Here is a 27,663-nt window from a genome sequence, read left to right on the forward strand (position 1 = left end):
ATAGCAGAGATTATAACGGACACAAATGCAATCTGAACAGGCTAAAAAAAAATGATGGTATTAAAAAAAAACAGAACAAAATGAGATGTTACTGTTGGTAAAATCAGGCTAGAAAAAAAAGTCTTTGCAATTTGTTGTAGGACTGATTTTATCCTTTTTGTGCCATATGGTTGGGGTTTGTACAAGATAATAAAATGTTTTGTCTTTAACTTTATAAAACAACACAACAAGTGTATTTAGCTTCTACTGTATGTGATTTCCAAGAAATGTGGAATTATCAGAAGTGAATGTCATAAATTCTCCAAGGCTCCAAAGCTTTCTATGCAAAGTGAACAGACACACCTGTTAAGACTACTTGCTTAGGATCTGCTGTGAGTACCACGGCTCAGGTCGTGATTGACTTGGTGTTCACATGTGTGATCACCAGTCTACTGTACAGTGTTGGAAAGTAACTACGTACCTTTACTCAAGCACTTAAAACAATGTTGAAGTACTTTCATTTTCTAGTCCACAAGATTTCAGTGGGAAAATACTGTGCTTTTTACTACACCACATTTGTCTGACACCTCAAGATTCATATTTAACATTAAAAAAACATATGATAACACTATAAAATACAGGCATTGTTTAACCCAACCTTTTAGAGAACTTTGTGAGATCATACAGATGACTGGTATCAGGTAGGGGCCCATGTCATGTCTCAGTCATGTCTATGAGTTATTAGCAGTTCCACCAAACAGATATTTCCCTTCCAAAGTTCTCAGATGGTTTCATTTAAATAATTAACTGAGGCACAAAGAGGTAAAATTATCCAATAATTTTTAAAAAATAAAAAAAAATTTAAAAAATACAGAAAAGTCCAAACAAATGAGGTTATGAAAAGAAAAAAAAACTGAATGACTGATGATGGTATAGTTTTCTGTCTGTAAATGAGTAAAAACTATACCATCATCAGACAGACAGACAATAAGATATTACCCTACTGGAGTATTTCCCGTTTGTGGCCACACAAAATGTTTAGTTATAATGATTCTAAGCTTTTCTAATAAATGTTTAAATGAAGGTTTGAAGGCTCTTTAATGTTTAAAAGTTTTAGAGTGTTTAAAAGCTCTTGCAAATGCTTCTTTCTTTATTTAAATCTTTTTTTTTTCCAAATCTATATGCTAGATAGACAAATATAAATTCATAAAATGAAAAAGAAATTATGATTTTGGGTTATTTAGGCCCTAAAGGTTACATTTTCTACTTGATTATTTCTATGTTCTTGTCCATTTAAGGGTTAATGCCCCCAGCTCCGGCAGCTGAATTAAATAAAGCAGTGTGTTTCCACCAGTCTTTCAAAGTGTGTACGGAAAGTGCTCATCTGTCAGAGAAGTCTGCTTATTCCCGATAGCAGGACCAAACGGGCAATAAGAAGTGTAATTGTATTACACTGAATCAAAGCCAAGCTCTACCCATACCAGGAAAAAATTAATTACTTGCCGTTCCTAAATCTGTTATACTGACAATCCATCAAATGTCAAGCTTCACATTAAAAATGTGGAAAAGTTGTTCAGAACGTGTGAAAGGAATCAAACGGGCTGTGTCACCTACAGTTTCCCTGCTTTAAGATCAACATCACATCATGCAGCAGTAGTAGCAGACATTCATCTACCATCCATCAAAGTCTATATCAAATCAAGCTCACATCTTGTAAAGATATCGCTCAGTTTCATACTAAAAGGCTGTGGAAAATATAGGGATGAATGTACAGAAACCTCTGACACAATTAATCTTGAAATAAAGATGATATATGTGTGTTTGTTAGACAGAAGAGAGCTCTGAGCAAATATGGCTGGCATCAAAAACCTAATTTCTTGTAAGACTTTAAGAAGCACCTCTCGCGAGAGGTTAAACTATCAGACAAATCCATTTTTCCTTGGCACCGTGATCCATCACCCAAATTGACTAATCGACCGGCATTGGCATGTCAGCGCAGATTAAAAAAGGAACTTATTAATAATTCAGTCCCACAGGCGAACACTAAAAAAGACAAATTCTCCCTCACACGGTTTCTCTCTAAAGGATAAATGGTAATTAACAAAACAGGATGTGAAGCAGCTACCACAGAAGGCACTCTCTTAGTCTGAAGGGGAGTTCTAAAAAGAGATATTGAGAGACAAACTTTGAGAACTCCCAAACAAAAAACAGAACAGATTCAATTACTTTCATTCATGCACATAATTCAATAACCTTCATTGACGGAAGGGAGGGGGATTAGTTTCACAGGTTGGGCTATATCTCCTTGAAACCGATTCCTGCCTGACAAGCTCTTGCTCCTAGGTGTTTAAAAGTGAAGTGCAGCACGGAAAGAAAGCAAACTTATCACAGTGAAGTGCAGGGAAATGCGGAAAGAAGCAACCATGGCTGGAAGAGGAATTAAGTAAAGATCCTTTACTTAAGAATAAGTAAAACAACAATGTAAAAACTCCATTATATTTTCACTCAAAATCCCTTTTCAGTAAAGATACACAAGTATTATGAAAAAATGTACTAAAAGTAAAGTATTATAGTAGTATTAGTATTTATGATGCATTAATCTGCCAGCAGCAGCATTTGTGTTTGGTTGAGGTAGAGCTGCTTTATTAAATATAGGGCAAAAATTAAAATTAAAATCCTGAAGTTTTTCTATATATACTATTTATGTTGGGCATTTTCAACAATAGCCATTCAGTGTATTTGCATGTAACAATCACATCTTTAATTTGGTAGTTTTCATTGTTAGTGGTGGAGTCCACCATTCCCACACTGGATTTAAATTTCCCTCACATGTTGAAGGGATTCGTAAGAAATGGTGCTGTGTTAGGGTTTGTAATTTTATCTCACTGACATTAGCCTCGCTGTTTACTCTCTTATCTCTGTTACGAAGTTACTGCTTGTGCAAACCGAACATTTTCTACAGCTGCTGGTTCACAGGGTGGCTTCGGCTGAGAGGCTGTCACACAACACGCAGTGTGTTAGTCATTGCGCTGACAGCAGTCATTCATCAAAAACACAATTTCGGTATTTTGTTTCTCAGATGTTCTACAAACTAGTGTCTCTATCTTGAAACAATAAAGAACAAGGCAGCAGCACTAGAAACAGGAAATAAATGATTTTAGAAACTCTTGACAACTTGCATTGAAAACAGCTTAAACTATTTGTTTTATACAAAACTTCTTCACTTTTTATGTGTACTTTTTTTAATTAAGGACTCAAATTCCAGAATAAAATAACTTGATAAGAGGAAGATTTTTTTCACTGAACAATGCATCATGTAGAAGCTGATTATGTGTTTTGTATGAACAATTATCGACAAAAAGTAATCAGTTACTATAGCAGTCAGATAAATTTACCACTAAAATGGAGCATAGTATAAAGTAGAATAAAAATATTCACTTAAAGTATAAATAGTACTTAAGTAGAGTACCTGAGCAATTGTACTTCTTTATATTCCACCACTGGGAAGCACAGTATTGAATCAGCACTGGGATTAAAATTTGCAATATAACAAACCATCATGGCAATAAAGGGAGTGGGGAGTTCAGACAGTGTCCTGCTGAGCTGTCGCTGAGCAGGAGCAGAGCTCAGAGTGGATCTGTAGATCGCTCTGACCTCTAACCTCCCTGCAGCAGAGGGGAAGAATGAAAATAGGATATTTATCTCTGTTCTCGCCAACCTTGCATATCCCGACTGAACATTCAGCCCTCAGCAGCAATACAGCACTGACAAAGCAGCAGACATAAACAATAAATGTGACTTCCCGTTCAGCCAGCACTTTTCACGAAGCTCTACATCTTCCAGAGGGAGACAGACACTTAAAAACATCCTTAGTACAGTGGTAACTTTCAACATTTTTCCACTGAGTCTTGTATAGTCACAGCGATGCAGGCAGAACTGCCATCTCAGCAGTAGCCAGCAGGGGCAGACACATTCAAGCGTGGTCACTGAACTCTTTCAGAGAGAAAGCTCTGTCATCCTCTCAGCTGTTAGCGTATCTGCTAATGCGGTAAGACACTGTTTTGTCACACTGGCAGTCGCAGTTTAAATTTAGACACTGTGACAACACACACAGTCATATCTCTGAAGTGCCAAAGATGTGAACAAATACATGAAATAAAGGCTTCTGTGTGCTATTCATTCAATGTATCATTTGTATAATTCATAAGTGGGTATACATTTGTATTGTAATGCCTTCTCATTGCTTTTACCATCAATCAAGCACTCACACTCCGAGGAGCTCTAAGAAAGACTGTGAGTCAACTGAGGTAACATTGTTTTTGCATGGTGGGCGATTCATATTCAGGGCACTACCCCTTTCTGTTTCTTGGCCTGAATCCCATCCCAGAGATGAGATCAGACAGAGATGGGTGGATAGTGACTGTAAGAGAGACGGTGAGTACGAACCGAGTCCACGGTGCAGTCTGTCCCTGACAGGTCCAAATGGACCAGGCAGTTGGGCTGGGCCAGGAACAGGTACAGGTTCTGCAAGACAAGAATGTCTTTAAGAAAATGAATACAAAAAACACAGTATACTTACACACAATATACAGAGCTGTGCAAAGGTTTCAAGCACTTTAGATGTGTATATCCTTATCCATCAATCCAACACCACCAGGGAGGCCTCTGATCGGCCCCTAATTTATTCTACACCATGACAACAACCCCAAACACAGCCAGAATCATAAAGAACTACCTTCAGCAACAAGAAGAACACAGAGCCCTGCAGCAGATGGTGTGGCCCCCACAGAGCCCTGGTCCTAACATCATAGTCTCAGATTGGGATTACTTCATTTGGGACATGAGATTATTTAGTTTTTTTTCTGTATACTGCACTTTGTACAAAGTAAATTGATTAATAGAAACTATTCATGGCATTATGTTTGAAAACGTCATTGCTTTACTTCTATTGCCTCCAATTTTCACAAGGTATTGTGTTTACCAAAATATACAGTGTTTATAAAAAGTATTCAGTCCCTCTGGATGTTTTCATGTTTTATTTTTTTACAAAAATAAATCAAAGCAGATTTAATGTGGCTTTTTTGACACGGACCGACAGAAAAAAAACCTTTAATTTCTACTTAATAATTGCTCATTTTTATTGATTGCCCAAATTAATTTAATTTCAAAGTGAAAACATATCTCTATGAACTCATCTAAACTAATTACTAATATGAAACACTTGTTTGCATAATTATTCACCCTTTTAAATAGTGCATCCAATGGGTTTTAAAAGTATGGGTGGAGGGCAGTATTGTGTTGTAGGGACACTTTTCAGCAGCAGGTCCTGGAGGGTTTGTGAGAGTCATATAAATGTAGTAAAATCAGAGATATTCTAGATGAAAACCTGTTGCGGTCTGCAGGAAGCCTGCCACTTGGGAGAAGATTTGTTTCCCCAGCAAGAAATGAGCCCATGCATAGAGCCAAAGCTTCATAAGAACGGCTGAAAAAAAAACAATAAAGTTAATGTACTGGAGTGGCCGAGTCAGATCTCAATCCAATCCAGAATCTGTGGCTGGATTTAAAAATGCTGTTCGCTCACAATCCCCAAGCAACCTGACAGAACTTGAGCTGTTGTACAAAGAAGTATGGAGTGAATACTTGTATTTAGATCGCTTTGTCAAAATCTGTTTTTACTTTGATGTTAAAGGGTCAAAATAGTGACACTGAATCCCTTTTAATTCAGTGTTGTAAAACTGTCACCAGGTTTTCATTCCAAGTTATAACTGAGTTTCAAAAAAACTGGCAAAGGAAAACGCAAACTAATGCAAGTTTCTGTCCACTTCTGTAATGCAAATATTAGTAGTTGGGCGCATTGTGATAAACAGCTGGTGGAGCTAATTCTCCAGTCAGGTTCCATTAAATCATTGCACAAGAAGAGGATGCAACAAGATGACGTCAGTAAAAGAGAGAGAGCCGATAAAACCTCAAATGATGGAAAACCATGTAGAAAATGCCAAGGAAATATGACATTTATGTTTGCTTCATGTACTAATTGGAGCAAGTTTACAGTCTCCTTATTGGTCACTCAGGTTTTTTATGTGAAAATTGAAAGTGTGCATAAAAACAGGTGGACACAACATAAAAAATTCCAGGGGGATGAATCCTTTTCATAGGCAATGAAAACGTGTTCATAAGTGTGCCCCTCACTGTGGCGTCCTCTCCAGACAGAACCCCGGGGTTTTTGCTCAGGTCCAGATGCAGCAGAGAGTTGGAGTAGTCATCACTTGAACACAACGCCTGAGACAGAGAAACAACACCTAATGGGGAGAAATGAGAGGAGAGACAGAAGAGGGGGATAAAGGGATGAGAAGGGATGGGAGGGGTGAGGATAAACAAGTTATATGCATCCTTGAGTCATTTAATCACCTTATAATCAGCCTGTTTTTTTTTCAATGGGCCAATTTATCGCTCTGGACATGACTTATTAGCAACTAATGAATACAAAATGGAAGAGGGTAAGCAACCTCGGTGGCAAAAAATAAACTGAGGGGAGACTGCTGAGTTCATATGACAGGCTCAAATGAAAAAAAGCTTTTGGAGGAAGCCAGCCACCTTTCCTTTTCTCCTCCTATCCCACTATCCCAGCGTACCCTGAAAGCCAAAACAAAAGAAAATCATTCTCTCAAATCAGATCACTACACAATTACACCCACAGGCCCGAAGGAACCCCTCATTAAAATCCTCACCCTGCAACTCTGATGCAAAGCACAGCGCGCCATGGAAAGCTACGGATTAAATATAGACACAATAACAACAACGGGAAAAGTATCTGGTAGCAGCAACGAATAAAAAAAGTCTACAACAATCATTAATCTGTGTGTTCACTCTACGATACGTCCGTGATTATAGGCTGCAGTTGCATGAAGTGTATTTCTCCTGTTCTCTAGAACTGAGGAGCGTGTCTGGTAGAAGCCAGCTACATGTGCCGCTCTGAAGCTGGCAAGGCACTAAGCTCTTCATCCCTAATTTGTAGCGATTAGGAGGGAAATGAGGGGAAGAGGGGACAGGGTGTCTAATCCCCCCTTCATCTATCTATCAGCTGCTCAGTTGTGCTGTAAGTGGAGACTTTTAGAAACCATCCGGTCTGTGTGACATTGTCAAGTGTGTGTGGGAGCAAGGGTGTGAAAGCATCGTGCTATCTCTGCTATTTGCATGTCTGATCACATCTCAGAGACGTGTATAGCTTAAGTGTGTGTGTGTCTACGTGCCTGTGTCGGCATATGTGTAGGTGTTTTAGAGACAGGAGGAGGGAGGAGCAGAGGGAGAGAGATATCTATAAATATTCATCAAAAAATGCCCAGCCACTGCAAAGTCATGCCAACACCCACCATTCAAGGTCAGCACCATCACTGCATTCCCCCTGAATCACTGTGTCAACCCACTACCTTTTAAAAATCACACCTAGCGTGGTTTTCCCATTCACAAAGTACACTAGCAAGGTATGAAGGTCATGGCGTGTAACATCCAGCTTCCAGCTTTATAATTGCATTCAACACCTCCTCATTCATGCTGCCCAATAAAGGCAGAGAGCTGCAGCTACACAAGCAGAGAAGTTGAGATACAAGGGTTTAGTGTTTTCAAGTTGGCCAGAGAAAGTAACAGATAGAAAGGATGAAACGTCTTGTTATTGATGTCGTTTTAGGCTGATTATTTTACCCAAGTTCGGCCACTGAACCAACAAAACAACTAAAAAATGCAGACACTGCCTTTACATAATCTTCTGGGAGTAATACAGTATCTACAAACAGAAAGTCGTCTTTTAACTCTTTTGTCCATTTTTTAGTTTGTTTAAGGAAAATAAACTCTATTTTCATTATTCACAGCCGTGGCTCAGGGTAAACAATGAATCCCTGTCTTGCTGTGTTTCTGTCTATTGATATTTATGTTAGAATTAATATAATAATTTACAACTGAATACATTTAAATGTTATTTAAAGGAAGCTTTACAACACCAAATACAATTCCACCACAGTCAAATGGTACAGCTGTTACTGCTACTCTGTTACGCTAGTTAGCTTTAGCAGGAGTTTAGCTAGGTTTGTTTTCCTTCAGAATGACTGGATTTAGTTCAGCTTACCACAATCAGATATGTGGCACACCCGAGTGAATTTACAGTTCAGCAAAATGGCCACAGATTACCAAACCAGAGTGCAGTTACTGTAATTTGGCCTGGTTTTTAGCTTAATTTTATAGTTATTGCTAATTTTGACCAAATTTGTAGTTACTGTGTTTTGCCACTGCAGGGCAGCGTAACTATTCTGCAACTTAGTAAAAAATAAAATCATCATATAAGCTAAATCAGATAAACATAATCATTACCCATTAATGCTCTAAACGATCTATAAATGCTTTGAAATTTGCTACAATGACCAGAAATACTATGAAAATCAGGCTATTAATGTATGGATTTGCATCTCTGTATCAGTGTTATCTTTTGGAATCGGCTGTAATACTAGAGGATGGCTGTATTGTCTGGGATAAAAGCAATAGAACTGGGACACTGCACTAATGCCTTGGTAGGATTTTAGGGAAAAAAAAAAACAGATCAACTACTTATGAGTCTGGCCTGATTATCATTTGATAGATGGATCATACTGTCCATGCATGGGTCTGTTTATCTGTGTGGCAACATTTGGGGTAGCACTGTTGTGAAACTATTTGTTGAACAGAAGAACCTGGGATTAAACCCGGATTTTACAGAAAGCTTCCACTCTGCTGAGGCATCTTTGAGCAAGAGACACAATTTGGTACCAAGTCCAGAATTTAATTGGATTAATTCATTCATTTTTAATTATAGTACGTGTATGAGTTCTAGTGTAGTGTCAGCCACTAGGGGCTGCTGTGTCTCAAAGGAGCACTCCTACCCTTTGAGGAAAGGGAGGTCTTGGAGAGATTGAGGAGACGCAGTCCCTTGTTGAGGCGACACACCTGTTGAATCAGGTTGGAGACTCCTGGTAAGAGAAGAGAGGGAAGAGGAGAGGAGACAAAGACAGGGGAGAGAGGATGAAGGCCTCAATTAATCACAAAAAAACCCCCACACATATCCACCTATCTACAGCCAAAAATTAGTAATCGTTTAATTGATTGGTTGATTGACAAATAAATCAATGATTATTTTGACAATCAATAAATTGTTTCAGATATTCTGTAAAGGATAAATGCCACAGCTTCCAACCTAACAAATGTGGATATTTTCTGGTTTTGTGAAGTGAAGATTGTTGGATTTTGAAAGTTAGTTGGACAAAACAAAGTAATTTGGAAAGACACCAAATGCTTCATCACTTAATCAAGGAAAGAAATGACAGATTAATCTGCAGTGAAAATGACTGTTATTTCCTACACCCATCCCTTCTCGAAGAGTTATGACTAGGACAGTAAGTCAACCCACACATGGCATGAACTGCAGCCTCTCTCAGTACACTTCGTCCAAAAGGTACACAAACACTATATATACTTAAACCCACAAGTATACTACAGCGAAAAGTACATCACACCAACATACTTCAGTCTCACTTTCTCCCACATACCCAGTGCAGAAACAAACCCATATGAACACAATATGCCAAGCTAGCTTACATAACACATAGCTTCAGCTCAGCAATTTGATTAAACACTTTGCAGCCATGATGATAACACAAAGGGCTCTGCTTTATTAAAAATGGAATTCATTGTAATGCCAAACCTTGTTTCCTGGTTCCTTCATTTATCAATGTGCATGTATAAAGCTCTTACTTTGAAAGGCAAAAAAAAAAAGAAAGCACACTGTAACCACTGCAAACAGGCACAGTGCTGAAGGTCATTCTTTGCTGTTATTATAGGTATTATTGTGATGGAAGTTAAAGCTGCAGAACATTTTTTGTCTGTAATCATAAAAAAGTAAGTGCATAAACGAGTGCGCGTGCACACACACATACAGAGAAAGGGTGGTAAGTGTGAGCACAGAGAATTTATTGAAGAGAGTGGAAGTGACGTGTGTCAGACGGGAGGACAGAAATTAGCTAATGAGTGATACTTGCATGCATGCAAAGATTGACGCTGGCATAGAAGGACATGCTCACATACACCTGCTTACGTACATCTCTTTCACAGAGCAGAAAGGCGTATAGTGGTTGATATACATATATAACAACAGTGACTGAGGCAGACACAAATGAAGTGTTCATTTCTCTGAGTGTGTGTATAGAGAAGCATAAGAGCTTCAGTTTGTGTGGCAAGTTGTGGGCGAGACTGAAAAATAAAAGCATTTCTCTAAAGAGAAGGACCTTTCATACACATATAGCATGAAAGATAGATGAGAGAGAAAAAGACAAAAACAAAGAGAAACAGAGAATAAGGCCTCTGTGAGACGAGAGATTGATTTTGAATTCTTTGAGAGCAAACAAAAGCTGTGGTGAAGTAAAAACAAAAGAACAATCAGAGATTCCCTGAGAGAGACAGCAGTAGGACGGAGAAAGAACAGAGACCAGGCCGGTACCTTGGTTGTCTAGTGTGTTATGAGCCAGGTTGAGAGAGTGAATCACAGAGGCTGGGTTCTCTGACAGAGCCGACGCCATCTTCTGCGGAAAATCCCTGAGGACAAAACATTAAAGAAGAAAGTTAAGTTTTCTATAGATTTGCAAATTCAATACTGCTCTCTAAGGCCGAGTAAATCTGCTGGACAGGTTTCCCTAATTCATCTTAATGCATCTTAATAAAGTGTGTTACCTGCCCAGCAAAACGACAAAATTAGCTAGTGAACATAAATAATTAAACCTCTAAAGTGTCAGATATTTCCCTCAGGAGCTGGTGAAGACCAAAACAGAGTTAAAGGAGAATAAATGTCTCATCTGTTATTCATCCAAATGAATGCCAACACTGGACGCACAGAATAGCAACAATTTGCTAACACCATCACTATGAGTTTTTTATAAGGTCACTTTTTGTTTTTTATTGTGCTATATTTTTTATATATTATATAAAATATATATTATATATTTATATATTATATTATATATACTATATTTGTGACCAAGAATCCCTTTTTATATTTATATATTTATAATTATTTTAAAACTGCATATTTAAAATCACATATCAGACAGTATATTTCAGGAGAATCCTTTTAGGTCACACACTGTTTAATACAGGGGATTTATAAAAACTTAGTAACATCATTTTGGCGCAGTACGTCATCTGGGCCCAAAGCAGCCAATTTATCTCAGTTAATACTAAATAAGGAAACAGCTCTGCTAAATGATACTAGCCATACATAGAAGGTGAAGTGTCTTTCCCAAATGAAAATTGTAAAGCCCAAAATTTCACTAATGTTTCAGCAGAGAAACAGTACACCTGACAGAGGCAGACAGAGGGGAGCTTTATTGGAGCTTTATTGGATGGAAGAATGGAGGTTAAGAGAGGTGAGATGGAGAGAAAAAGAAGGAGAGACAGAATTGGAAAGGTCAAGATAGCAGAGGATGGGAGGAGAGTGGGAGGGCGAGGAGAAGTGGAGAGGTGAGATGAGCTAAGGTGAAGAGGTGAGACAGGAGAGATGGAAGTGAGAAAAGAGGACACAAGCAAAGGAGGAAAGGAGCGGGAAGTGAACGGAAAGGACAAAGGAGGAGGGGCGGAGAACTGTTTGACAGGTGAAGGGGGCAAGGAGAAGAAAAGGGGAGGAAATTAGATTAAACAAAGGGAGGTGATGGGCAGAGGTGGCGATGATGAAGTCAGGAGAGAGGAAACCTACGATTTGAGCCCTGCATTCTCCAGAGTGAGCTCCTCCAGACTGTTGGACTTGCTGACAGTGTGCAGAACCTGGTCCACCACCTCCGACCCCTGAGGAAAAACAAACAACACATAAACATCTGACTGGAGGTTTCCGGCTCCAGTGGAAGAATCTAGGCAGGGAAAGTGCACTACAAGCAAGCAGTAATTTGTAGTCGTAGCATTGGTCCATTTTTAAATCAGCTCTGATAAATGGATTGCACATTTTACACTATTGGAGCAGTTTTATGAAAGCAGTAATTTATGAAATAGCTCTCATGTTCCAGCTGGGGGCCAAAATAAGGGATACAACCTATAAACCTACCTCGGATCTCATGTTACATGTTACTGAATACTTAAATAGAATTCAACAGATTTAATAGAATGTTTTTTTGTTTTTTGTTTTTTTACATATGTGTCCCTGTTTGGTTTGTATTGTGCGTGCACACAAGGACACACATACGCATGCAGGGTAAACAATGCTGGATTTTAAATTTACAAAGAAAATCAGCTTTGCAAATGTTTTATGAGGAAGAAAATGCATTTGTCTGAACTCAAGGATACACACCATGTGTTTTGGTGAGTTACTCAGAGTAAACATAACTTTAGTTTACAAGAAAATTCCATACGGCACTTCCATACGGCAATTAATCTCATGCCTTTCAAATGACATTTATCTGTGTAACTTTTTGAAGACTGTTTCCATGTAGTTCACCTTAGATGGATACCACTTACTGTAATGCACATTATGAATATTTCATAAAGATTCACATCTTCTTAAATAGGTACATAAAACTTTATAGTGGTTAAGTTGACTCAGTGCCCTCTTTCAATCTTGCTTTTTTTTTTAAACTAGATTTTATTTAGCATATATGACTTGTTGAGTTAGAAAATGTTAACCAATACTACAACCACAATTACAACCAAAAACCAAGGGATTTATTTAAACACATCGGGGCTGAAGAGTTGCTGAATGATCAGTTGATTCAAACAAATAAAGGTATCCTGATAACATTCAGGCCAGCAGAGGAAACCAAAGAGAGGAATTAAATAAAAAAACACTAATAAAGAAAACTGAGTGGTAGACTACATCTGGCAAGAAGGTTTATAAGTGAGGAAAATAAAACAGATATATTTACTATGCGCATGTCTTTGCAGTACAGCTTGGTGAACCAGGTGTTATATGCAATGGATGCCACAATCACCGCCAAGTCCCTGCAATGAACACACACACACACATACATTAGAGATAAAATTCAAATCTTTAAATTAGCAAACTCCATCTGTTCAAAACCATTTGATGTCATTGATCCATAAATTCACATTATCGCAGGCCAAACTTTTCCTTCGCTCCCAGTTTGGTTGAAAGCAGTTTATCATTGTGACAGGGAGAACACTATGGGCAGCACTGCTTTCTAAGAGATGACAGATACTGCAGCCCCGCTGAGGAGAAGAAGCAGAGAATAAGGAAAAAGAGAGAGAGAGATGTAAAGATCGATGGCTGGGTCAGTGGTTTATTCAATAAAGCCACAGTCTGATCCCAGCTACAGACCTCAAATACTGCTACAGCAACTGGTACATAAACAGACACAGAGCCTACAGACAATCCTGTGTGTGTGCGTGTGTGCATGCGTGTGTGTGTGTAGAGAAAGTAAGAGAGAACCGAGAGAGAGAGAGAGAGAGAGAGAGAGAGAGAGAGAGAGAGAGAGAGAGAGAGAGAGAGAGAGAGAGAGAGAGAGAGAGAGAGAGAGTTTTAGAATCCTCCGAGGTCCAACTATAGCCACACTGCTGCTACACCTGCAATACATCATCTGACAAACAAGCAGCAGCACAGAGAGGAGGCACAGAGAAAAAGAATAAGCTCAGAGAGATGAAGAAAGAAAGAGAGGGATAGAGTGACAGAGGAAAAATACAAAGTGAACGCAAGAAAGATGAAGAAAGAGTGTAATCTAGCCAGGGAGGGGTCCTGTTGCCAGTAACTGCAGTAGCCAGGCCATTACAGTATATCTCAGAGGAGTAAAATGGCTACAGGCTGTGTTCCTTTTTCATTACCATGCCAGATATCAGACCAGTCCATTCAGACTATATGTATGTGTGTGTGCGTGTGACAGCAGATGATGCACACGTCAAGATTCATCAGCACTGTCTGTTGGTTCATGTTTTGACAGCAGGACATGTAATTGACCTCTATGATGTCTCACTCAGTCATGCAGTGTGTTGGTGTTTATGTGTTGTCTTGTACTTGTACATGAGGACATGGTGGCGCAGCAGGTCAATCTGTCGCTGTTTACTTCTTCACAAGGATCAATTTAGGACTGGATTTGATGTTAAGTTAAAACTTGGCATTAACACTGTGTTGGCGTGTGGGTTGAAGCTGAGTTAATATAACAGTTGGGTTTAAGGTTAAGGGTAAAGGTAAATTCAGTTTTAAGTAAGATACAGTTACCAAAGCTTGTTATCTTGGGTATATTATATGTAGGGCAAAACAAGAATAATGCTTAAGCATTATTCCTGCTCCCATTCCTATGCGTGCTCTGAATCCACTAAGGATTGCTAACTGGTGAAAATTAAAACTATAGTTTGACATTTTGGGAAATATGCTCATTTGTTTTCTTGCAGAGAGCTGGATGGGTTGATACCATTGATATGTAACTAAAATCCGAAGCCAGTTAGATGGCTGCAAAGAGTGGACACAGGGGCCATCTGTTAGCCTGGTTCTGTCCAAACGTCTGCCTACCTACACTTCTAAATTCTCACTCATTCATTTGATCTATACAAAAAAAAAAAAAAAGCGCAAATAAGACTAACTGAGGTGTTATGATGGGTTAAGTGCCAGACTATTTGTTTGATTTCCTGTAGTCTCCACTGATTGCCTGCACTGCACAAATTGACAAGACTGCAAAAAGTAATAAGTGTATTTCCCTATGTGTCAAACTGCTCCTTGAAATTCAAATTGTACTTTCTGCATCCTCAAAGTTGTCCTCAAAATTAACGCCAAGCAGGGTGTAAAACCAAACTTCTCATTAAAAAAAAACCCTAAGACCTTCCAAAAAACCAAAAGCCAACATTTATTACAGCCCACAGTATGCACAGTATATACAACATAAAACTGATTTTGATATTCTTAGACCTCATCAGGAAATGGCCTGAGATAAAAGTTTGTCCTTAGGTGGTACCATAGACTGATACTGGAGAAAAGGGCATGGGGTCAATCATTCAAAGTCTCCCTTGGAGCATGAATGTGCTCTGAATATTTCATGGCATCAAGCCTTTTAGATTATGAAATAGCTTGTAGGTAAAGCTAAAAGGACAGGGTAAAAAGGTAAAATAGGAAGGTCATAAAGCGTCCACCATAAACAAGGTTCATCCTCTGGCTAGAATGAATATGCACAGTACATTTCATGGCCTGTTAGATTTTCCTATTTCTTATGAACAAATGAAACTGCTTCTTGTAGTGACAGACAAAAGTTTAACAGGGGTCACCAAAAACATTACTGTTTACCCTGTGGGGACAATGAATATTTATAGCCCTTTATGAAAATACCCTAGCCAAAGAAAGGGCATATTCTGATCTGATTGGTGAAGGTCAGAGGGCAGTAAAATCACTGGAAACCATCCTCTGAGTGCCATAAATATTAATAATGAATTTCATAGCCATCTGACTGTTATTTATTTGGATCAACCAGCCACTGTCACCAGTTGGAAGGTGATTGAATTTTTTTGAAGCATATGACTGTGATGTGATGCACTGACTCAGTGCTCCCGTCCAGTTCTGTACAGAACATGACTCAGGTGTTGTAACAGTGACAGGTGAGGCAGATGGTAGCACTGAACTGTGGAGCTGCTGTCCTGATTCAGTAAGAGAAAAAAACACCTAACCAGACACAAAGTTGGAGAAAGGTTGGACACTGCATCCAGACTGGTGTTTATTAGTGAGTATGTGTGTGTGTGTGTGCGCGTGCACACAGAGGGATGACTGTCATGCCAAGAAGCGCCCCATGAAGTTCTTGGGGCAGCAAGGCGTAACAATTTCGCTCTTACACAAACAAACAGAAATATCTGCAAGCGCACAATCTTTTGACTTAAATTCACACATACACAGAGTCCCCTCTACAGCATGGTGTCAACCTCCAGTGACCAGAAAGAACCAGCAGACACAGGCAGAGTGTCCGTGTCTCTGTGTGTTTGTGTGTGAGAGGGTGATTCAGAAAAAGGAAGAACAAGAGAAATGAAGAAAATGAAAGAGGAGAAAACACAGGAAGTGGATAACAGCGGGATGAGACAGGGCCAGAGAAAAAGGTGTCCGCTTTCAGTCGGGAGGTATGAGCGGAGACGGAATTCGGACGGAAAACAGTCAGCAGAAAAAGCAACGCCCTGTCACTCGCCGTAACGCTAGACGAGCTCAATCAGGGGAGATGGAGGTAATGGAAATGTGGACAAGGAGGGGAGGAAGGGAGCAAATGCACCACAAACAGCCTCTGGCACATGATCATGGAAAACCCCATTCTTAGATCCTTTCTTTAGTCATTTGCGGTTTTATGTGATTCTTTCATCAGATTTTTGCTTCCTCTTTTGATTTTGATACAGCCTCTCTGGAAAAGCAAGAAGAGAGTGCTTAGCACTGGGTTGTGGGCTCAAGGGAACACTATGTTAAAGAAAGATCTTTAAAAAAAAAAAAAAACAGCACAGGCAGGCAGATTCCCCTGCAAAGCCTCTCTCTTTATCACACATTATATAAAATATTGGAGGAAAAACAACAGCGATGCAGTAATTTTAGCTCTCAATATGAAAGACATTAATATATTCATGAGTTGCTGCTGCAATCATGCTTCTATGAATGGCTTTTTGATTTACCAGCATAGCAAGGCTTCAGTCCTATGATGAGATATGCATTTTTAAGTGTGAATGTATCCTCTCCGGTCTGGATTGTTGTTGCTGCAGAGGAGCGTAGAAAGATTCCATAGGCCTCAGGGTTTTCTAAGGACAAAACATTCCTCAAACAAAAGACAAGTAAGCTAGGCTGAATTCTCTATTTGCATGTCAGCTGTCAAATCTTTTTATGATCGGCAGCGCTCGAGCGACACGTACGCTCTTCCTCAATACGTCTGGGAGAGGAAACGGGGGACTTAAAAAAACATTCCAGTGGGGAGGTAGAGGAAAAGACATATGGCATCTTACAGCTGTTTCCGAGCCCTGGATTCTGCCTCTGACAAGCATATCATTCCGATTCCCTATGATCTTCCCAAACCTCTAACAAAACTGAGACATAAGACAGAAAGTAAGCCAGGCAGAGAATAAAAGACTAATACACACACTCAACATTTTACCCAGGGAGGGTCTTGTTAGACAAATAGCCACTCTAATGTCAGATAAGACTGACAGCTGAAGGGATGCACCACACCGTCTGCAAAACAGCATGATGCAGAGTGAAGAGGGTACCATCTTCCAAAAGTTGAGTGCAGTCAGGAAGCATTAGCACAGTGATGCAGTTTTATTGTTTTGGATCTGTGCTCCTGTACAATGGATTTCAATGAAACAAGTTAGGTGATGAATTTCAGCTTCGGTTAAACTCGCTAAGATTTCAGTCCTGGTTTACTGGCAACTCCTGCGGTTATTGGTAGGAAGTACAAATGGATTTTTAATAATACAGGTCCCAGAGTTCCATTCAAAATGACATGTGCATCAACCTGTAGGGGCAACAAATATGCCCCAAGTGGCTACTCTGTCAGAAATGCAATAGAAGAACTACTGCATCTGTGTCTGTTCACAATGCACCCAAACAAAGCGTGGATTCGAAGGATGAAGTGCTTCACACTTTGCTTTAATAAAAAAGGCAAAAGAAAAGTCAATAATTTTGTGCAACTCACTACTACTGAATTCCAGTGGTTACTACAGACATATCCCACATACAGAACTAACACGTATCCAGTGTGTAATCATAATAAAAAATGATGGGGAACTATGCCTGTACTGGGCCTTTCAGTGGAATATTCTTACAATACCTGGTCAAATGAGTCACCAGACCTTTTGCTACTGGTGCTACTGAGCAGGTGTTTCAAGGCAAAAAGCCCCATATGAAATGAAGATGGCTGCAATACAGTTCAGGCAGAGCATCACCAGGGAGCATGCCAGAAGTCTCCTGGTGTCTGTGTATTACAGACAGCCAGACAATGACGGCAACAGAACTGACAAATATGAGTTTGTGTCCAATTGCTTTTTCTCCCCTAAATGTCCCCTGAAGCTGATGTAAACAACCTCAAATTAATGCTGAAAGTCAGCACTTTAACCCTGTACTCATTGCTTCATTTCAAATCCAATGTGCTGGAGAACAGAGTCAGTGCACGCACACACACGCACACACGCACGCACGCACGCACACACAGACTCAACTCAATTGCATCTTTCCAATCAGTGCATGCTGCATGCTGGTGTACTGTAATGAGCCCGGGTGCAGCTGAGATGTCAGTAAACTATGTCACCTGCTGTCAAGGTGGCTGAAATCCAGTAAGTTGAACTCCCTGTTGTCCTGAGAGTGGTAGATGGTGTCAACATCCTGGAGCAGGGATGCAGGGCGAGAAAGAAAGAGACGAAAGATGAGAAAAGAAGAAACAAGCAGTAACAGAAAAAGAGAGAATGAGAGACACTAACATAAAGCAGATGCTAGTTTTTTTTCTTCAGCCACACAAAAGAAAGGAGTATCTTTAGATCTAATAAAAGTACAACAAACAGAAGCGGTTTTATACAGCATGTCTCCTCACCCACTGCACTTCTTCTTTGCAGCCAATTCCATTGTAGTCACAAAGAGCTGCATAGGTCTCAGAAAAACCTCCTGAAATATTGAGAGGAGAACACAACGAATCAATCCAAACCACAAACCAGACCATAACAGATCAGAAATGGCAAGGATAGAATAAAGCAGGATAGTGGACATACGTAGGAATGAACAAGTGAAAGAGCGCGGGCCAAAGATGAAAGAGGAAGTCAGAGAGAACAAGACAAAGATAGTCAGCAGAGATAACGAGAGAGATTAGCTGTAAATATTGAGGTGAGATGAAAGTATTGCACCATGAAAGAGCTCTTCCTGTAGATTAATAGGATTACTAGCAGAAAGGGAGTGTATCCAGCAACTCTGGTCTTCTGACCCACTTAAGGATGAGTCTCCAAAATGATTTGGTCTGAGTCAGTGAGCCAGCGAGTGAATGGCCTCTGAAGTGTACATGGAAAAGGCAGCAGACTCACCACAGGTTTTCTGGGGCTCTAAGGACGATTCAGAGTTCGGTGAAAACTTGTGACTTCCGTCAGTCAGGTCTCCCTCGGCTCGACAAATGGGAGGACTGAAAGACAAGGACAGAGAGAAGAAGTTCAAACAAGACAAGAGTTTAGGGCCATGCTAGCAGCTCCGCAAAGCTGTGCTTAACCGTAGCAGGGCTTTGAGCTAAATGCTAAGGTCAGTATGCTAACATGCTCGCAATGATAATGCCAGCATGCTAATTTTTGGAAAGTAAAGTATACAACTGAGGGCGATTAGTTTTCCAGGTATTTGGTCATAAAACTAAAGTCAAATTAAAGTGACCTGATGATTTGTCTAGATGAAAAGTTAAGACACCACTTCATCCTAAGGCTAAACGCAATCTTTCACTCAAAACCACACATATCAACCTCATGGTGGTGCTGAGCTTATCAAGGGCTGAATCCAAATCTCCATCCTCCAGACATGTAGACTGAGCACTCCTTGACTTGACTGTCATGTCATGTCTGTGAGTGTGCTGGATCACAAGGGGATGAAATGCACCATGAGATGAGACTTGTAAGACCTCATGTGTTTCCATGGAGATGAATTGAAATTCCTGACCCTGTAACTCATTTACAAGTATTTTTCTGAACATTAGTGCAACTGGCAGAGTATGCATATGTGTGTGTGTCTGCTGCATTATGTGGTAGCCGTAACAGATATGGTCTGAACCTGTAGTAAAAGCTTCCCTTTATGTTTGCTGTGAAACACATTATTATGTCAAAATTAAACCCTCAACCAAGCGTCCTCACACCATAGATAAACTAACCTGTTCCTGTCTAGTTTCACCAATCAATAGATTATAAAACAAATATAAAATATCTAAATTATTGTTATTATTGTATTATTATTATTAAAAAATAAATATGATACATATCATTTCAGCACCCTAAGTGGACTCTCTGGAAGTCTGCAGAAAGTTCACTCGAGGTCCCTTGTGGAATTTATGAATGGCCGATTTGGACAGCCGTCAGCACTCACAGGCTTCCCAGGAACGTGGCCCGTTAAGTCTGTGAGTTTGCAAGTGTGGTCAACTCCAGACATTTGGATTCAGCCAAACTGTGATTCAGTCCTGCGCTTCCCCAGGGGAGCACAGGAGAGCTTCAGGGTGGACATTCAGAGACACACATGAGGAAAAGATGCTGTGTGAAATGAGAGAACCAGGCTGATGCTGGAGTTCTGAAAACAACTGGAATTTATTATAGCTTGGCCCAGAGATTTGGCAAGCCTATCAGCACGTTCAGCAGTTGCAGCAGTGGCTGTGACACACAGCTTATGGAGGCAATTAAAGCACTTGAAGTAGAAAACTGTAGTTATTTTTGATGCCAAGAGTATTGTAGCCTAAAACTAAAGAAGCCAAATCAAAACATCAGAAATATGATGAACGGTACCTTAAGCTGGGTTTACTTTGACTGGCACAACTGACTCACAGCAGCCTTAGTGTGTGAACTGTAAAGAAGTGCTAGCTAATGATAGCATGCAGCCCGCACCACAAACAGAGACTGGAGCTGTTTCGACAGTGAGTGGTGGAGGAGTTTTGCAACATGAACCTGGAGGCGACCAAGGTCCCATAACAAGCTGTACCACAAAAAGAAAGCAAAGGCGGCACAGCTGTCTCGATTTTGCCTGTGGGGGGAGAGGCCACTATATCAGACTTTTAAAACCACTGACAATCCATCTAACAGCTATTGAGATATTTCAGTCTGGACCAAAGTGATACACTGACAAACAGACTGAAATTGCCACCCCTAGAGCCATGCTGCTAGCATGGCTGAAAATGTATCACCTGTCATTATCTACATTTTTGGGAGAGGCACAGTCCTTGATTTTTGAGAAGAGGTGTCGTGATTAGAAAGCCTCTGGTCCCAATTACAGGTTGGGGAAAAAGTGGATGGTAAATATTATGCTTTCCCTTCCCTAAGCTGCAACTGCTATAGTGCCCTTAAGCAAGACACTGAACTCCCAGCTGCTTAAGTGGAGCACTTCAGTGCCCAAGAGACAGTACGATGATACGAGGCTGCTCCCAGGTGTGAGTGATTCTGTGATTAAACCCACACTCACCCTGCAAGACACTGCTATAAATAAAAATACACTCTCAGACAACTTTCAGTTAAATAAGGCTGCCAAAAAAGTATTTGGCTTACAAATACTTGAGAGCTAAAATTAGCCCATGCCTACTAAACAAAATACAGCTGCATAATATTCTTAAAATGATAACACTGACTCATTTGCATTGGCAAGATGCTAATTTGCAGCAAACTTGTTTTTTGATTATAGCTGCTCCAGTCAGAACTGAGATGGAAAGTAAACGTGTGCGACATTGAAACCGCTTGTGACTTTGCCTTGGTAGTTAGTAAATACCACGTTAACTGTAAAATTGGATCCCTGGAATGCTGTTTGAAGCTACTGTCACTCCCTGCAGCAATTATAGAAGAAGAAGCATACCCCTCAGCTTACTGGTTGTTCTCTTTCACTTATTTATAATTTTTTTTAAACAAACAAAAAAAAAAAACATCCAGTAAGCAGAAAAGAGTACAGACTGGGATAAAAAAGTAAATACTGTGTTAGCACATAATACTGTGCTGTACCTGCTTTGGCTTTTTGATAGGATTATGCCGCTATACTGTTGCATTCAACACACACCATCCTTAATCCCATTTGTCAACAAATCACACACAACACCTAACCACATCCGTGACCTTAATCCCCCACCTTATCTCGATAATCATCATCCACCCCTGGAGCGTGAGTGTACGTGCACATTTATCTAGATACTATCTGCATTACGTACTTCAATATAGCGGCGGCAATCAGTTACAAAGCTGCACAATCAAACCCACAACAACATCCCTCCTTCTGTTCTCCCCTCTCTCTTTAAACGTTCTCACTGGAAGCAATCATCCGCCGTGGCTCTAATGGAAAAGAGCCATTCTGAAAGATGATAGAGTGCGGAGATAGCCTTGTGCAGGTCAATAGCCGGAGCAGAATCAATCCCATTGCTCTTAGAAATTGTAGATGAGGGAATACACTCGGTACCTTGCTTGCCCGCTCACCCGTACATCCACATGACCATGGCACAGAATTCTGGGACTTGAACTTACCTCCATGCAGCCATCAACTGTATACGAGTGGCTTTTTGACTGGAGGCCTGATTCTTCAGTTCCATCAGTGGCTGTCTGATCTGCTACTCACTGCTTTCACTACATAAACTGCTTTGGAAAATAAAAGAGCCAACACAATGCCTTCAGGTAACAGCCTACTCAGTGTCAGCTGGCTGATTTAATCCCAGTGATTGCTGGGTGTTAAAGTCTACCGTGACATAGAAATGGTTTGGATGCGAACTACAGCAATATAAGAATGCATTTGGCCACTGAAGAGGAAAGCCACCCGAAAGTGAAGCTGCCAACTTGCCAACGCACTGTCGAGCGCTGTCAACGTCGGCCAACTTGTCTTTGCTCCTCAGCACATAAAACACAAAACCAGAAAGACTCGTTCCTTTGCTTGAGGCGAGGATGCTCGGTGATGCTTACGCATAAATAGAGTTGTTGAAGACTCGGGAGAGGGCGTAGTTGATGTGGCTGACCATGTGATCCAGCTGGTCCTGGGTCTGCAGTCTCAGCGAGTAGGTGGTCTTGTCTGTATCGATGACAACCTGTAGCATATGGACATGAGCTTTTCTGTTATAATACTTTGCACTGCTGTGAAGGACCAAGTGGAGAAAAAAAATGTTCTCACCTGGTGTTCTGGGTAGGTGTTCATTGCTCTGATTTCCAAAAAGTTGAAGGTGACCTCTGCCTGCAAACAGCAGAAAAACACCACTGTGGTCCACACTTCACATCATCTTTAAACTTGAGTCTTGTTTTCTGTTTACATTGATCAAGACAATATTGTACTCACCAAGGTAATTGCTAAGATCTGGCAATGTGGCAATATTGAAATCAGATGGGGCAAGAGACACGCACAGTCATACAATACTGTATTTTAAGCAAACCCTGAGGTTAGCCTAGGTCTAACAGTTAAAAATGATTGTCCTCAACTCATTATTGTAATTATCCATCACAGAATACAGACAAATGTGTAGCATTGATAAAATCATGATATATATAATCAAAAGATTTGTAGACCTCCTTGACCTGGCTGACATGGAGAAACTACTGCTGGGTGTGGAAGAGAATAACATCCCAACATTCTTCCAGCCATCGCATGACAGATGGAGTGGAACCCACATGTGCCCCTCAGAACAAAGAAAACAGAGCAGCAGAATTGTAAACTTGTTTACAACTCGACTGATCACCGATTGACCGCTCTTGCTTCTTTCCTTGTTGTGGCCACAGTCCCAGATCTCAGGAATTATTCTGGTGTGTAGAATTTCATCATGACTGACAAAAAATAATGGCTACGTAACTACATAAATAAGACCCCAGTCAAAATAAACCCGAATTGCACCTTGCAGAAACATTTACGGAAATGCGCTTGTTCATTTTCTGGCTGAGAGTTAGATCAAAAGATTGACGCCACTTTCATGTCTGAATTGATAAATATGGAGTTACAGCCTGCAGCCAGTTAGCTCGGCTTCACAGCAAGACTGAAAACAGGGGGAAACAGATAACCTGGCTGTGTCCAAAGGTAATTGAATCAGCCTACCAGAATCGCTAAAGCTCACTAATTAACACATTGTAGCTGGTTTGTTTAATCTGTCGAAAAACCAAAGTGTAAAACCATATTAAGTTAAGCTGCTGGCTGGTATTGATCTTTTCATCTAACTCTCAGCGAGGAAGCAGATTGCCAATATTTCAAACTATTGCATGAAACAACTAGTTTTCTGCCACCTGCCACCTGGTCGTCTTCATTGTAATCACCATCATGACTCCTATCATTCTAAAACATCATCAGTACAGGCCTCATCATTATCTCCCCTCTTCTGCTCTGAAAGTCTGCCTTTTTTTTTTTTTTGTCACATCTCTTGTGAATTACCATGAGATCAAGGCTGGCAAGTGAAAGCCATAAAATTCCACTGAGAGCGGGGGAACATTTACCTTGGTGGGCACTTTGACAGCAAAGAGATACAGTCTCCATGTTGCCAGGACCTGAGGGGAGAACACATTCATTTTTCTGTCACAGAGCAGGAAATGCAAAATGCAAATGGCAGCAAAAAATAGCACAGCACAAACACCCCATAAAGACAGCAAATCATCTCTGCAGTTCATCCCAACGGCTCGTAAGTCATGCTAAGCACTCCAGACATTAGCAGGCTAATGATGATAGCGCGTGTGAGCGTGTGTGTGAAAGAAATATTATGGAGAGATTGCGAGTCACATGGGCATCCGATTCATCGCGCTAAGTTGTGTTGATGGAACTAAGTAGCACTTATTGAACAGATGCCTCATCGCGTCAGGGATGAAACTGAAGAAACTGATGCTAAGGTCTGGGGCAGAAACGGGACAAAGAGGACAAAGAAAATGGGAAGAGTAAGCAAAAACGAGAGGTGTGCTTTTGCCAAAAGAAAGGCATTACCATTTAAAAGTGTCCGGGGTACAGTATGAGAAGGAAAAAAATGTGAATATATTCTCATCTGTCTATGTAATTAATCTCATTCATAATTCAAAAATCCATAATTAGCATACCCCATGCATGCACTGTGCATCTCTATCCCTCCCTGGCTCGTTCTCTAATTCTTGCCCACACTTTCTCTCTGCACTTTTTCAGCTGGCTTCCATTCCATTCCTGGCTTGTCCATAATTCCCTCCCTTGCATCCCGTCATTCCTCTGATTTCTCTCTTCATCTCCATGGAAATCTGTTCATTTTCCCGATCGTCTTCCTTAATCCCTAATCCCTCCATCTCCCCGTGTGCCACAGTGCCATGTCTGGTTTGCTCCCGCCCTAACACCTCACTCCATCCCCTCCTGTACCCCCCTCCCTCCTCCTCCCATCTCCCAACTCCCCTGTCTCCTTTCCCGTTTCAGTTTTTCTATTCTTTTTCTGCTCTGTCGCTTTCAATTCCTCAAGGCCTCTCTGTGCTGAATGGCTAATGGCGCCCCGCTGAGTGGCAGTGAGAGAAAGAAAGAAAATGAAACATACAAAGAAAGAGAGAGACAGGAAGAGGGAGAGTTAGAGGAGGCGATAGAAGGACAGAGACACCAGATTTCCCTCCAGATAATAAAGTCCTCAGATTTCCCTCTACTATACTTCATCAACTCCCAGCAAAACTGGCCTCACGGATCAGCCCCGTGTCTCAACTATACAGACATCCATAACAAGCTCCCACAGAGAAGAGACAGATGAGAGGGAGAGGAATGAAAACAAGAGACAAAAAAGAAGGAGACAGAATGATACCCCCACCAAGACAAGAAAAATCTCCACACTAAGCCGGTGGAGGGGCCTTAGAAGATTGTTAGTCCAATCACAACTGCTTGACAAGTTTGAAAACTGTTATATAAATCTCCTCCTTGAGGCGCACAGAAAGAGGAAAAGAGAGATGAGCGATATACACACTGGGAAAATGAAAGACAGAAGCATCTTCTCCTTTCAAAAGCCTTGCAACCTGACAGAAGGTCTCATCATGCAAACAGATGCATCAATAATGCAGGCTCTCTGACGGGTGCCGATTTGATCCTCTGACGCTGAACAAGGCCTCTTGCGTAGGGTTTCTTCTCTCTTGATATATCATTTACAGCCCATTGAGGTATCATTAGAGACAATCAATACTCCAGACAGTTATTTTTTGTCTTCTTGGATGGGTTACGTGTAGCGGTGAAAGGAAAAATATAAGGGATATTTATTCAGTATATGAGCTACACCAGATAGGGTTTGAGCCAATGTTGCCCTTTAAAACTTTAAATGTTCCTTCTCTACAACCTCCCTGTGCCCAATTATCTCCCATAAAATCAAGGGCAGAATAAAAACTGTTAGCAGGCCTGTCATTTTTAGATTCTGTAAGCTGTTTCAACATTTATTTTGTGATTTAGCCAAACTGCAAAATGAACTGTTGGCTGTCTGACGCTCTGACAAATATGTTTTGTGGGGACTGAAATGCCAATGCATTGTTTTGATATTTAAGACGTTTTCCTCAATAGAGTCTTTTTGCTGTTGTCAAAGACCAACAGAGTGAGTGATGAGTCTTTTGGTCATGTAGTATTAGCTGCCTGTGCATGTTATTCTCCAACACAGTATCGTTGTAGCTAGTTAGCAGTCAAGTGCTGATTGACAAATAATGCCAGCAAACAGTAAACAGCAGTCAGAATCCAGAATCCAGGACGCACTGAGCTGAGCAGCAGCTTGTTCTTACAGCTGGAGAAATCATGATTCACAAAAGTTGTGAGGATGATCGGTTGAGAGGATATCTGACATCTTCAGCTTTAGTCTTCAGATGTGACTCATTTAATCATTAGAATGTTGAAAAAGCAATTTTCAGTATCACAGTAACGGAATAAAAATCGTTTAATATGTACTACAGTAAATTGGTCTGATTTTCTAGATACGATCGAAATGAACTTTGAAGTTCACGTCAAGTAAAATACTGATCAAATATTTGTCAGTGGCAAAGTCCTGTCTCACCATATCTTACATCCATATGATTTTATAATTTCTTATAGATTCCCATGTCGTTAATGTAATTTTCAATCAAAATCCAATTTTCTAAATTCATTCATCTTCTATACCTCTTGATCCGTCAGGGTCGCGGGGAGCTGGAGCCTATCCTAGCTCACTATGGGATTTAGGATTTGGGAATGGTCATTCGGATTTACAGTTACATACTGCGGTGTATCATCAGTGCTGCAATGAGAATTAATGCAGTAAATGGTGTGTCACCAAGGGAAAGCATATAGATAGAGAAAAAAGCATCGGGCCAAGGACGAGTTCCTGGGGTACACAAAAGAAAACAGAAAAAAAAAAGAGACTGTATTACTGTAACTTAGACGTTGACTTTTATTTGATAGGTATGTATGAAACCATGAAATTATCGTCTCTTGGATCCCAATTTGATTCTCCAAGTGACTTAAAATTACTTGGAAAAGCAGTAGCAACAACGTTAAGTCAGAATCACCAGTAATTAGTAGATCCATGACTCCTGTGGTCAAGGCAGTTTCAGTAAAATGATGAGACCAAAGGTCAGACTGAAATTTCTCAAAAAGACTGTTGTTTGATTAGTAGGCAGTGAGGTGGTCAACGACAGACCTTTCAAGTAATTTCAACAAAAAAGGAAGAATAGTGGCAGTTTTAAAAGCTGGGGGCACAAAGTGACTCAATGATAATTTCAAGAACAGGACACCAAACTTTAAACAGATTAGACTGTAGTTAGAGTTTTACAGTGTAGTTTATTGGCTCTCTTCGACAAAGCTGTGTTACTCCCTTGAAAAGTACAACCCCTTCCAGACAGTCCTGGCCCAGACAGCGCAGATAAATGAGCTGTCTGATACATTTTTTCTCAAGAAACAAACAAACTGTTTTTCTCTAAAGCATCAAGGCATAAAGATAATTTATCCAGCGATTAATATGAACTGGCACAAATAGCCAGAACTAAAGTCAAGCCCCACTAGCCAAAACCAGAATTTTTGCCCCTAGTGTGGCATTTTGGCAACCCGTTCCTCCTCAGATCAATCGAAAATCCTAA

General features: G+C 40.4%; 1 protein-coding gene across 1 annotated transcript in view; it reads right to left on the reverse strand.

Moving 5' to 3' along the window:
- Nucleotides 1–27,663, reverse strand: part of carmil3 (capping protein regulator and myosin 1 linker 3) — a 74,572-nt gene that overhangs the window by 36,479 nt on the left and 10,430 nt on the right. Inside the window, exons 3-14 of the mRNA XM_041055381.1 lie at nucleotides 24,088–24,138; nucleotides 22,787–22,846; nucleotides 22,582–22,703; nucleotides 19,000–19,094; nucleotides 18,519–18,589; nucleotides 18,240–18,313; nucleotides 12,900–12,975; nucleotides 11,744–11,832; nucleotides 10,496–10,590; nucleotides 8,886–8,972; nucleotides 6,169–6,278; nucleotides 4,426–4,503 (exon numbers count right to left, since the gene is read on the reverse strand). Of these exons, the coding sequence (XP_040911315.1) occupies nucleotides 4,426–4,503; nucleotides 6,169–6,278; nucleotides 8,886–8,972; nucleotides 10,496–10,590; nucleotides 11,744–11,832; nucleotides 12,900–12,975; nucleotides 18,240–18,313; nucleotides 18,519–18,589; nucleotides 19,000–19,094; nucleotides 22,582–22,703; nucleotides 22,787–22,846; nucleotides 24,088–24,138 (1,008 nt within the window). The remainder of the gene's footprint in view (nucleotides 1–4,425; nucleotides 4,504–6,168; nucleotides 6,279–8,885; nucleotides 8,973–10,495; nucleotides 10,591–11,743; nucleotides 11,833–12,899; nucleotides 12,976–18,239; nucleotides 18,314–18,518; nucleotides 18,590–18,999; nucleotides 19,095–22,581; nucleotides 22,704–22,786; nucleotides 22,847–24,087; nucleotides 24,139–27,663) is intronic.

The sequence above is a fragment of the Toxotes jaculatrix genome, chromosome 14, assembly GCF_017976425.1.
Source record: "Toxotes jaculatrix isolate fToxJac2 chromosome 14, fToxJac2.pri, whole genome shotgun sequence".
NCBI classification, from domain to species: domain Eukaryota; kingdom Metazoa; phylum Chordata; class Actinopteri; family Toxotidae; genus Toxotes; species Toxotes jaculatrix.